General features: G+C 35.3%; 1 protein-coding gene across 7 annotated transcripts in view; it reads right to left on the reverse strand.

Annotated features, from left to right (window-relative positions):
* The window catches only part of ADGRG6 (adhesion G protein-coupled receptor G6), a 109,070-nt gene that overhangs the window by 18,857 nt on the left and 76,249 nt on the right, over positions 1-13,964 (reverse strand). For all 7 annotated transcript variants that reach the window (XM_079331164.1, XM_079331167.1, XM_079331163.1 and 4 more), the window contains 7 exons: positions 13,371-13,432; positions 11,813-12,020; positions 11,177-11,342; positions 7,927-8,067; positions 4,788-4,904; positions 3,627-3,672; positions 1,839-1,945 (listed from right to left, as the gene is read on the reverse strand). In XM_079331164.1, the coding sequence (XP_079187290.1) occupies positions 1,839-1,945; positions 3,627-3,672; positions 4,788-4,904; positions 7,927-8,067; positions 11,177-11,342; positions 11,813-12,020; positions 13,371-13,432 (847 nt within the window). The remainder of the gene's footprint in view (positions 1-1,838; positions 1,946-3,626; positions 3,673-4,787; positions 4,905-7,926; positions 8,068-11,176; positions 11,343-11,812; positions 12,021-13,370; positions 13,433-13,964) is intronic.

Below are 13,964 nucleotides of genomic sequence, written 5' to 3' on the forward strand. Positions count from 1 at the left end.
ATTGAAGTCACAAGAAATTATTAGAATGGAAAAGCAACTAGAATGGTCAAAGCTGTGTAAAAATCTATTGGAATGCAGCCCAAATTCAAAGACCTTCTGCCTTATTTCCTACTGCCACTAAAGCATTCAGGGAAGAGAAGGGGCTCATTGAATGTGTCCGAAAGAAAGCCTTTTCTTAATCCCTTTGGGGATGAAAAGTGGAACAAGACCATAATTTAGCTTGCAAGAAGACACAAAGTTTGTGGCTTTTTCATATCTACATCTCAGCATGATGTGACAAGAGCAGTTCTATTAAGAAGGGTCTGGAAGGCCAAAGCTGAAAAAGTCAATATATGTGGCTGCCTTGTGTGGTTTAAGTCCTTTTTAACACTGCCACAAGTTACTTCAAACCCCAAATACTTCTACTTAGGAATTATTCCTGCTGTGAATAGGAGCCAACATCTTTTCTGCAGCTATGTTTTACAGGCCAAAGAATGTTAATTTCAGCTGGAAAAAAATGTATTAGCTCATTATTGAGCATAAACAACCACCAAAAGTTAAGAAAAGATAGCACTATTCAATTTTTTCATGTTGGGATTTCTTTTCTCTGAAAACCACTTCACAAGTGCAAGCTGCTGGAGGCAGCTGAAGGCTGGAGGCTATGCTGCTGAGGCTGAAGTGCCCCATATGGTTCCCTCTCTCCTCTCCTGGACATTGCTCTGGCAGCCACCCTGTCTGGAGACTTTGCTTAAGGCTCTGACAGAGCATGGACTATGTGTTTTGTACCACTGCCCTTTTTCTGAGAAGGCCTGCAGTATAAGGCATCCCCAAAACTGATTAAAGCCAAGTAAGAAAACAGCCAATATGGGCTCACAAACTGTGCAAAAGATGCCACTTCAGAGTTTATAACATTAGACAAATCTTGTGAAATTTATGAACCAGATTTGCAAGGGACAACTCAGCCTTTCGATCCAAAAATGAAAGAGAATTTCTGTGCTCCCTTGACTTTTCATCCTCATTACTATTTCTACTGTCTAGAGGATGTTTTTCTTTCCCTGTTTTTCCTAACAATGAGTCTCTTTTCTTTTTGATCTGAAAACAGCATTTCTATTTCTCAGGCTTTTTTTATTTATTTATTTATTTTTTTTTTTTTTTTTTTTTTTTTTTTTTTTTTTTTTTTTTTTTCTTTTTCTTCCCTGCAAGCAGCTTCTCACTTTCTCAGTCTGGAAATTTCAAATATGCTTAGACTTTCTTTTTCACTTTCCTCTTGTTACATACCTCCTGCCTCAGCTGCAGGTCACTTTTGTCAGATTGTACTATTAACGGTATGTCAAAGATCTCCTGCAACTTAAGACTCCTTAAGATCACGTTTTTATCCTGTCTCTCTAGTAGAAATGTTAGTACTGAGCCTTGGTTGTATTAAGGTAGATGTTATAATATGCTATTTGTATATATAAGTATATATATATTTTTGGTATCACTCAGAAGTCTCAATCTCAAGTCTTTTGTGGCACAGTATTTTTAAAAAATAAAAATCTCAGGGGTGCATTTTAATTATTTAAAAAATAATATTTAGCCACCTGTAAAGAATTCAATAATGAAATGACAACAAAAAAAAATATCCTTCCATTGCTAACTTTATTACTTATCTTATTCCTGAATCCTTATCACTAGCTACTTTGTTATGAAAAGATTACTTTATGATAATAAGGGGGAAAATCACATATTATTATTATTATTAAAAATTATATGTAAAAGAAAGAACTCAAGTAAGAAAAATGAGAGTTGTCTTGACACCAGACAAAAGCTGTGTTGCTGTTCCTGGGAAAGGTAACTTGGTGAGCATTGAGTTTGCCTACCATTAGGACCCCAAAATGTGTGAGGTGGTTGCATAAGCACACAGTTTCATTTTCATTGGACTCTGCATCCACCTGGCAGCCCGTAGGGTTCCAGCCACCACTGCCACCTGTGGAAATGAAACATGAGAAACTGCTGTCCAACACACACATGCCAACCTCTCTTCTAGAAGCTCTCTCACTTCATCTTGCACAAATGCAGAAGCATTTCCTCAAATTGAATGAGCCACCATTAAAAGCCACTGGGAGAGAAGCAAGTGTCAGATTTCCTTGTTTCTGTGAAGAACCACCCCAGATGAGTGTCTCAGAATGGACTACTGAGCAGAAGCAGCAGATGGAAGTGTATAACAAAGGTAGGGAGCTTTTTTGTTGGTTGGTAAGACGTGGGTCATGCATTAAGACACGCCTTAGTTTTACCCAATAATAAGATGGTTTTAGAACTCCTTTCCCCCCACTGATGTGATGTCTACACCTGCCTCTCCCCCACTCCTATATCCTCAGGCACATGAAAGATTTTACAGCCCAGGAGCAGAGGGTGCTACCCTTCCTCTCTGCAGCATGCAATGCAGGTCAGACTGGGTAATCCCAGTGATCTCTGGTGGCCTTACAAAAAAACATGAACTGAACTACTCCCAACCCACCCCCACTTAAAAAGGCCATTCTGAAAAACAAGTAGAAAGATTTTGGTTTTAAAAAATTAGATGTTAAAATCAAAATTTGTTTCCTTTTTCATTTTTCCCTGCCAAAATATGAACTAGTTTTGTGAAATCATTGATATTCTCAGACTCTTAAAGACATTTTTCTCACAGCTCTTGAGAAAAACTAGCATAATTTGCTCTGTAACTTCAAGACAATCAAACACTCAAATTCAAGACATTCTCTCAAAATACTGTGAAGATGTTCCAAAACCACTTAAAACTCTTCTCCACTCAAGCGGCTACTGGGAATCGTTTTCTCCCTCCCTGTGTGTTCCTCCCTTAATGTGATTCTTAGGTTCTGCTTCCTAACTAGTTTCTATGATTTTTTTGCTTATTTTAATCCTCTTGCATTCTCCTCAATTTCTCTGTCCATATTTCCCGCTTTGAAATACAAATTTGGACAGAAAATTTTATTTTTTGCAAGACTGTGTACTGAACCTCTCCATCCAAAATCCTACAGCTCTATCTGTTTCAGTGTAAGAAAGAGAAGCATCTCAGCAGTGATCTCTGAAACGGAGACATCTGGAAAGCCATCCCAGAGAAACACTTTGTGTAAAGGATTAAGAGCCTTAGTAAAACATGACACACAGGTCTGGCAGTAGTGACCATTCTTTGATGAAGTATGGTCTAAAATGTTGCCTTGTTAATATGTGTCTCCATATATGATCAAAAAAGCTGAGGATCTGTAACAGTAACAAACTTACACCTATATAACCCAGTTTTTGAAGAAATGAACAGTTAAAAAGTATGGCTAAGAGCCATCCATGTGTCTGAGCAGCATTACAATTTAATTTGCTCATACAGACAGATCAGTGAAAAACTGCATATATGGGAAAAGGCTGGAAAAACTTAATAGAAAAATTTAAAATGGTAATGGCATTTACATTAAAAACAAACTTTAAAAAGGAGTATTTAACATTTCCTATTCCAAATAACTATACTACCCAGAAGAAATTACACACTTCATTGAGTGGACTTTATTGAATCCTGTAAGGATCGATTTGGAACCAAAACAGCCAATAGTGTGACCAATTTTAGAACTCAGACACATTTATTCACCTCATGAAAGAAATTAGAATATTTTTCAACTTACCATTTTTGTTCATGTCCCAGAAGACACAGGTAGGTTTAGGATCTTCCTAAGAACAGATGTAAAAGTAGACTTTGTATATCTCTTCAGACATAAATCTCAACAACAATTACAACAGATGTTGCAATGCATATATTTTCATTTAATGAGTAGAAGAATCCATATCATTAAATTGTTGAAAACTTGCCTAGTGTAAAATAGAGGTTTTTTTCTGCTAGAAAGATGGATTTGTCCAAATTGCAAAATCTAGAGCACTGCTTCTGTGTATTGTTAGATGGTTTCTTTTGCACATCCTCAGAACAATGAAGTTTTCTTGTGTTATTGAAATTATCCATGAATATGATGTCTTTATGGAATCTAAATTTTTTTTTTACTGTTTACTTCCTTTGGGCTTCTCCATGAATCCTCTACATAAACCTTGGAAATGTTCAAATGCCTGCTGAACCCGAGTGTAGGTTGTTTTGCCTCACCTTAAAATATTCATTGTAATTCAATGGAAGATAAAGTTAATCAAGCTGTTACAATCACAAACCAGGTTCTTGTTACACAAACAATTTACTTAGGTGTTGCATTTTAACATTCTCTTAGCATTTCTAGTGCTATTGCCTCTTTTGGATTTGATACTGAGAATGGAGTCTAGCTCACACATTTTCAAACTGGAACAGTATGTGCCAAAAGGTTGCATTTGGTTTGTATTTCCCTAAATTTACTGTAGTCATCTTTAATTAACGTTTTTCTGTCTATTCCTCTGATGAAAACCACATAAAAACAAAATAATTCCAGGAACCATTAACAAAGTGAAAAATGTTTGGTCAAAGAATTTAAGTAATTATGAAGTTCCAGTGTAATAAATCGTGTCCCTTGACCCTGGTCATGAATATGGTCATTAACAAAGGCTTCACCTATAGTTATTGGCACAGAAATTACTTCTGAGGGGCAGAATCAATGACCTGGCAGAAAAATGTTAGGTCATGAATGGAGTGTGAATACATGAGGATGGGAGAGATTATTTGTTTCCACTTTTTGCTTACTTGCTTTTGTTCTAGGCTTCTTAATTTCAATTTGATCTTATGCAAAATCCATCCATATAAATCAGGCTATAATCTTAGCCTTTACCACATATAATCTGCATTCTTGTTCCCCTCAATAATCAGTCTTTTTTACCTGAATTTTGGTGTGTTTGATTGTAACTTTCACATAATCCTGAAGATCCTGAATGGTTAAGTTGCCAATACTGCATGCCACCACAAAACTGGTCAAATTGGCAGGATTTTCTGCATCCTTTAAGAGATTTAAAAAAATACAATAAGCGCTTACATGGCATATAATGTAAAAGCCAGAGTACACAGTTTCATTTTTGCAGCGTGCCAGAATAAGTAAGTTGTCAGCATTTCTGTACTTTTGATCACTCAGTATAAGAACATTATATTTATAAAATCAAATTATGAGTTAGCCTCATGGAATCTTCCCTATTTTCTTTGTTGCCATAAACATGCATAGGCACAATTATAGAGAGAGGTTAGAAGGCAAACAAAATTATAACTCAAACAATGTGGCAGATAACAACCCGTGATATGATTAGCTCATTTCCCTAAATAAGCATGAACTAACTCACTTATCTTATTGTTGACACTGTCCTTTAGTAAATGCAAAGTTTTTAGAAAATAAACTGTTTTCTGCATAGAGTTGTTAAATCAATGAATGACTATGAAGTAGTTAACAAATTCAAAGCAATGCTATGTACTGAAGGGGATAGCATTTTCTGTAAGGTCTTATTTGATAGGAATTTAAATAAAATTCTGACATTATCACTGACCAGTAGGATTTTTAACCTGCATCTGACAATTTTCCAGAACAGAAGGTTTCCTTGAAAACTAATTATTAATTGAAATGGAAGTGCACTGGCAATGCTGTTTTCTTTTGATAGGCTTCTATTGAAACCTGCATACTTTGATGGGAAGCTTGGTCACTGCCTGTGGCAGATCTTATATCAAATGAAGTCTTCTATTGCCACTCACTTTCCCTCCCAAAATCCAGTCTGCCAGACTCCTGAACCTTTGATTCCTTCCATTTAGGAGTTTTGTTAACACAACAAGACATCAGGTTTCAGCTCAGCACTGGGCTTGTGAGATCCCACCACTCATGAGAGACACTATAGCTTCAGTTACTAAGTGTATATTATCCTGAGAAGAATGGTTTTTTCTTAAGAACCATATCCAAGAATTTTCAGACACAATATTTCAGATTATACTGGAGCTTTGTGCCAGAATTTCTTAAAACCTTAAAAACTGAAGAGGAAGGAAAATGGAAATTTCTAGTCAGTTCTTGAGTATTCAGACAAGAAAAAGGTCTCTTGGCTAACACCTAAATTTGAACATCTGACAAAGTCTATGGAAGTCCTTGGATATATTTCCACAGGTTTCAGTAGATTCTATCTGTAGCAGATAAGAAAAATGAGACAGAGTTGGTCTCTTTAGGGAAGGCAATTTAATATATTCTTATGTGTGCATTAAAGTAAAATACAGATTACTACTTATTTAGCCATAAGGCTGTGCTCAGCTGAAGTTCAACAGCTCAGGCATAGATGTTTACACTGAACACACCTGCCTTTGGTGAAGTGAACAGCTTTTATACAGTCCTTTATGTAATGGAAACATCTTTAATGAATTACAAGACAAAACCTATGAGAATTCTCTCAGCTGCAATAAAATAACCCACCACCTCCAATGCTGCAAAGTATATTTCAGTTATGTTGAAAACTTTAAGGAATACAGCTAATAGCACTCAGATATTTCTAATTGCATTTGGAAGAAATATGAAATGCAATAAAAATGAAATACTCTTATACTATTGGATAAAGTTATTTGGTTTGAGATGGCATGTGGATCAGTTTATTTGCAGGCCTTATTTTAATCCTGTTTTTCTTTAACTTCCTTTATTTTTAGACTTCCTAAAAATGTGAGGATCACACATTTTTATTTCATTGTGTTAAACACATCACCCATGAAGGGTTTGAAAAACACAAAAAAATGAAAGGCACTTTAATTGCAAATTAAGGTGCAATTTCTGTGGTTTTTGTTTTTCAATGGTTTATTAAGTACCACTTAGAAATGCATTCTAGCACCATTAAGGGACACAGTCTGACTTCAGATGATTTTATGCCATTATGACCAGCCTCCATCTGTATTCTTCTGGGTTTTTTTTTTTTTTTTTTTTTTTTAATTAAAGATATCCATCCTGTTTTTCTCAAAAAGCAGGCTTAAAACTAATACAATTTAAAATAAAAATACTTTGGGGTGTATTTCAGAAGGCAACTGTGGGTCATGAGTATTTTCTTGCCTAGATTATCTGAAGAATCTGGATACACTGCCAATGAAAACGATAATATAGGGACAATACAATACTACGGAGTTCTGCGGATGCACAAGAGCCAAAGGTCACTTGAAATACTGATGGAAAAACAAACCCAAGTCTTCTGAGACACATTCTACAGTTCACCATGAAACAATGTTTCCTTCTTAATTAACTTTCTTTTTTTTTTTTTTTTTTTTTTTCTCTCCAAATAAACGTGGTTTTGGTTTTCTTTTTCCAAGTTACAAACTCTTCCTTATATTTTTGGCACCTACCATGCAGACACTATTTACAATTACCATTTGATAAGACACATAAAATGAAATATCAAATCTACCTGAGCATGTTTAGGTTTCAGGTACAAGCATTGTTATTCTTATTCTTATTAAAATACAGTATTCTTATGAACATAGGTATGAAAAGAATAGTGTGTATATATATATATATGAACAGATCTTCTCTGGCTGCTAACCATCAGCCCAGGGTTTCCAACTGAATGTAAGGCAGTCAGCTGGATATGACTGCTAACCAGCTCTTAAAAAGAGAGTGCTTGGCAGTGTAACATGCCAATTCCCTCCTGAGATAAAGAACCTGCCTCCACTGAACATCAAGTAATGCATTTTAACAGAAGTTAAGGGCTTTTTTAAAGGCTTTTACTGCTTTCCTCTGATTTTAAGCAGTTGGGATACAGGTTTCCATAGATTACCCTGAGAAAAGGTTTATTTCACATGTGAGAGGAATTTGTAGTTAAACCACTGACTTCAACTCAACTTGGGCACTTCAACAATTTTGCTGCTCTGAACATAAGGTTGTGGTTAGTGCCTAAATTTGCTGTTGTCATTTAATTCCTGTAACTCATTAAATACTGTGAAATGGTTGCACTATAGGAAACTTTTAGGAGCTGGTTTTGATTCACCCTATTTGAAAGGACTTGAAGCACATTAAAGTTTACCTGAAAAAGACCATTTTTATTGAAGAAAGTAAACTGAGCCCTGGATACAACTTCAAACTCATCCTGACTTAAATTCTTCAGTAAACTTGGTGGCAGAACAACAGAAGCGATGGCACTTGTCTGATCCTTGTCAAAATCTATCTGTTAAATAAAAACAACAGGAGAACATGTTCAAATAATAAAGAAACCATCTGTTGTCCCCAACTGGGTTCACACTCTTACAAAGAAATATCTAGATATGGGACTAGAACCAATCAACACTAAAACAACTTGTGCTATGTAAGAGTTGATTCAATAAATAAATTTTTAAAGTCTGAGGAGGTTTCCCACTTTTCCAGCATGAGATCAGCCTTCTGCTACAAAAAGATATTAGATAAAACCAACAAAGAAACATTGCTATAATGATGATTTGGAAATAATGAGATGGTAATTATGACAGGCATAACCATTTTCAGTAATGTTCAAGATAGTTTTCCTTGCAGCAAACAATGTTGAGAACTAAAAAGATAAGCTCTGAATCTTTGTTAAATTTTATTAGTTAGCTTGAGCTACACATCTGAAATAATTTTCTTACGAGCTTTTATAATTTCTCTGTTACAGGAAGGAGATTTAAAAATTATTAGTTTCCATATTTGTTGTCCTACATAGCACAAAAAAGACACTTTCTGACATCATATAAATTTAATCTTCCCTGGCAATGTATCAGAAATCTAAAGGCCCTCTGTGGCCCAGGAATGTAACAAGTGAGTAGGAAATAAAAGAGGATGCCACCCTGCATTTTATTAGCAATTCTATGACTGATCACTTTCCCACCATGGCCAGCTCAAGGCGTGCCACCATATCTATTGAATGAAGAGGAGCAAGCCAGCTCACAGTGGCTGTATAGTAAAAACACTTAAGAATTTTACTGTGAGATATGAGAACTCCTACTACTGACTTCCCCAGAGGCATCCTGGTTGTGTTTATGCCTCTCAAGGACAATTGTGTAATTCTAAAAGTACCATTAGCTAATAGAAAGTTGAAAGTCATAGGATATTGACACATCATTCACCCTTGGAAATAATTAAGAAGTAGTTCATAGGCATCTTCTGACAGGCATAAATACAGTTCAAAACCTAGTTTTCAGAGGTTGATTTTGCCACAGTAAACAGAAACTGTGCATGTGATAAAGATGTCCCATTAGGCATTATCTGCAAATAGAGTCAAAGAGGCTTCTCCAAAGAAACATGGGTATATTACAGGAACAATTTAATAATATGAATCACCAAAACCCAATTTAGTCAAAGGTTTGGCAAGAAACATAAAGACACGGGGGACTGAAATAGAATCTTTCCAAATTGCCATGGATAAATTTGCTTGGTATCTACGTTAAGAAAAAATTACAAAAAAAAAAAAAATCTGGAAACATTCTGACATACAGCTTGAAGAGTTTAATGTTCCCTGATGAGCCCAGAATAGATCATCACCTCACTGGTGAAAACCTGGGCTTTCACAAGGAAATCTCCCTTCAGCAGGGATAGCAAGTATCTTTCTGACAGGCATGGAAAATAGAAACAGTGCCCACAGCTGCTGCAACTTTTCTGGAAGGAAGGATGCTAAGAATTCTCAATCAGCTGTTGGAAATGTGAAAGACTGAGAAGAAGCTTGTGTTCCAATAGGAACATTATAAATAATTTGATGGAGTTTGGATTTTATGATTATTTAGACAGTACTGTAATAAATTATTCCAGAACGAGAAAATTCCTGGATGTTCTCAAGCCACAGATGGTAATTCCTGTTCTACGTGCGATCATCCAAAACCTGGCTTTAGAATTTTCCTTTCCTCTTTCCATAAATAAAGGATGAAATCTGCAGGAGAAACATTCCTTTGATAACAAAGAACTATTCAGCTTCACAAGCAGCTATTGAGCTTCATTAATATGAGAGCTAAACAAAAGTAGATTTACAATCACCAAATTTTTAAAATAAAATTGATTAAAAGAAATTTTATCTAAAATATCTAGGATAATAAATATGTGAAAAATCAAGTACATTAAATCTATTTTTATCTCTTTAAACAACATTTGATTTTTGATCCAAAGTCTATATATATGCACAAGTCCTAATGTCTACTATATTATTACCAGATTTTTACAGTATATAGTATCTTATAAAATGATCAGACATTTATTAGGATTGTTGTGTTGCCAATTTGCAGCAAGTATTAATTTGTTCCCATATAGTATCTATACTTTATGATTAGTTTTTAACTGTTTTTATCATGCCATATTTTGTTGAATTCAGTTTTAGCTCCTCTGGCCCAAATGACAGCACATTTTTTTCTTTTTCTGTGCAATATTTTCTGTATGTTTCTCCAAGTAAGACTCACTGTACTTGTATAGTTTAACACCCAGGAAACTGAGATGACATTACCACTGTCATAGACTTCCTATTTAACTGAAAAAAATGTATAAATTTTTGGCACCTCACCACTACTGATTTCAAAAGATCCTTTGGAAAATCCTATGGGTGCTCATGAGCATCTCCAACAGTACTGCAAAATTTTGGATGTCTGTTTTTTTCTATTTGTGGGGAAAAAACAAAAAATATTTTTGGGGTGATGATAAATATCTTAACTGTAGTATCTGCCTGGATACTGTAGCACTGGAGACCTTCTTAAATTTTGTGTGATCTCTGTTTTATTTTTAATGCCTAAGCTGGTCAAGCTCCACATGAATGACTTGAACTGCCTCAGATATCCCAAATGGTACAAGCCAATCAACCTGTGTGGGGACAACTGGATTAGATTTAGGTTTCTTTTAGCACTAAATGTTAAAATTTTACTGGAAGGTTGAACAACTATTGTATCTGCAGAAATCTATGTAGATACCTATATTTATCTTATTTTAAAACTGAAAGGCAACAAAAGAGTTGTTAGATGTTGTACAATGCTCAGTACTGCAGATTGTTAAAGGTTATTTTCCTTTTTCACTAGTAAAAAAAACCCCCACAATACTAAAAAAGGGTCAAGTGTGTTCTGGATTTATAAGCCAAATTACTTTTTATCTGCATGGAATGTGAGTTTATCTGTGTTTCCTGTCACTCAAGGAAATACTACATTAATCTGTTATCTGTTTGGATGATTGTAGGAAAAAGGAAATAGAAAGTAGGGGGAGAACTGGGAGTTATAAGTGGATTTATAGGAACCACAGTAAACGGACTTGGAACAACAGGCACATTTCATGTTCAAATACAACTGCTTGCTCTGTACCTGGAAATCAGATGCATTGTTCTGTGGACTGACACTGAAAGAACCACCATTGAATGAAGTTGAATTTAAAGAAGACACTCCAAGTGCGAGATTTCTTGTTGAAATACTCATGGATGGTCCTTCGAAATGGATCTTTAAAGCCAAGGCATCAATAGTTTTTAGAGCTCTAAAAACAGAAATAAAAATTACTCTGAAAACCGAATACAGAAAAAACCTCCACCTATGCTCTGCATGCTCCAGACATCACAAGATGATCCTCTTGTTGCTGACTATGTTTCTATCACCCATCTGTGTATTCACAAGGAGATTGTTAGGCTGCAGATTTATGTATCTCTCTTGAAAACAAAAGCTTTTGACTGACAGAAATTGTGTGACTGCATATCACTGGTCCTGAAATAATTTTACAACAATACTTATATCTATGCTATGTCATGTATCAGAAGACTTCTTTTCCATCCAAATACTTTGTCTTTGTCATGCACACTGGAAGAAATATTTGTGTATCTATTTTTGAAAATTATTTTTGATGGAAATCAGAAAACTTTGATTTTCTGTTTTTTCTATACATGGAAGAACAAATCCTTACAGCCTTTCAAGATGCTCTCAAAAGCTTTTCTCAAATGCAGAAATACTTACTCTGAAGATGAGGCTGCCAATACACTGTCTGAACTGGCTAGAATATTGGAAAAAATTGTCACCACGGTAGAACCCAGAGATTCATCAATTTCTTCATCATTCACAATTTTTTTGAGCTTCTGCACAACATCATTTACTTTGTCTGAGGTCAGCTGCTGCCCCTCACCAGTGAGATTCAGAAGCTGATTGGCAATATCTGCTGCGTTTTCTGTGAGCATACAGAATCAAGCAAAAAGAGAAAATAATGCATACAGTCCTGAAGTAATCCAAAGAAATACAAACTTTTATCATCACTGTTGAAAGCTAGAGTATGTTCTATGGTATTCATAATGAACATGGGATTTCATAATTTTGTCAAATTTATAATTTTTTTTTTAAAGTATGTAGGACCTGCTGATTATATACTATGCTCATTAGCTGTCTTTTGATTTGAGTTTGTAAATCAGAACTATTACAGAAAGGGGTGATTGAATGACAAAGAGAGGAATACAATGCATACTTATCTCTTTTTTTTCTCCTAATGCTATATTTTCTTTTCACTGGGAAAAATTTTTACTCTTGAAGTGAAACAAATGCATCCAAAGTCTCTATCACTGAAAAACTGTTCACTCTCTTAAGCTTTCTGAAGGAAGTCTGACCCCCTTGCAAATGCTTCAGTTCTTTCAAATGATGCTACTCTTGTCAGAGGCCTGGCAAGCACAGCACACAAGCAAATTTCATGAGGAGAACCTTCCTGGAAAGTTTGATAGCATGTCAAATGGCAAAACATGTTAAACTGTAATGTCAGTGCCACCTGGACAGAAAGCTAATATAAACACTGACCTTTAACAACATTAAAATATTTGAGATTTAATGGAGTTTGCAAATCAGATTTTGAAAGTTTAGTTAGTAACTGGCTGTAGGTTGTTTTCTACAGTACAGTGTTTTGATACACTTATTGTAGAATGCTCATTTTACATGACACCATGTTTTTCATATAATCTGACTGCAAGTCCCCAACTGACTGAGTTAGGTAGCCAGGCCCCCTAGGACACTTCCATCAATAAAGAAAGAAAAAGAGGCTTTTCCAGGACAACAATTCAGAACGTAAAGTCATATATTTCAGAGCACCTACAATATCATTCTCTTCCCTAGCTTTGGCACTAAAAAAAGGGACCATAAAATGGTTTTCTTGTTATTTTATTACTCTTTCATGGCCAGAATGCCATGAAGGGTTATTTTAGAAACAGAGAATAAATCTGAAAATGACTGATTTTAAGTCCAGTGACGAGAGCAGACTTTCCCCTGGCAGGCATACAGAATATTTAAAAACCTGTCCTAACTTGAATATCAGAGGTAAGATACCACCTTCCTTTACTCTTGATTAAATTGCCTGAAGAGCCGGATTTAATTCAGTAATTGGTTTCTAGAGCTTTAAACGGGTGAGCTGAATTGAACTTGGGTGCACTTCCCCAGAGTTTAATTATTTACTTTGCACTGATTTTTTTAGAAAGGTTTTTAAAGAACTTAGCATAAAGAGAAAAGATATCCTTCCAAAGATTAACACAAATATACCCACCTGTGCAATTTCTAAGATCAGGCTGACCCCAGTATGATGTATAATTCTGCAGACCCAAATAGCTAAAGAGGAAAAAAGACAAAATTCACATGAAATATTGTAACAAAATTACATAAATATTTCATAATTCGTTTCTAGGTGTCATAGTGTCCACTCTTCTCAATTCCCAATATTTGTAGCAACATGGGCTCTAGTGAAACACAATATCTATACTTGACAGTGAAAGTATATGAGTGATTAAATGATAGTGCTGAGAGAAACCCCAGTTTTTCAGTGGAAAAACTACTGCACCCCTACTATGGCCTAGTCAGATGCTGTTTCTATAATTTCTCCTTGATATAAATGGCTTTAATCTAGTCAATAGCAAGACATGATACATCTTATAAAAACAAGAAGATGCACAGGAGCCATGTGAACATATAAATTTGTTCCTCCAATGAAAACTAGGATAAGTAACTAGTTGATCCAGGTCCAAAGTGAGGGGCAGATATAATTTTTTTTTTTTTTTTCCATAGCAAAATACAGACTCATAGAATGAACGGGTCAGGTTGCAAGGGACTACATTGGGTCACCTGGTTCAACTTCCCTGCTCAA

This window comes from Erithacus rubecula (genome assembly GCF_903797595.1).
Source record: "Erithacus rubecula genome assembly, chromosome: 2".
Lineage (NCBI taxonomy): Eukaryota > Metazoa > Chordata > Aves > Passeriformes > Muscicapidae > Erithacus > Erithacus rubecula.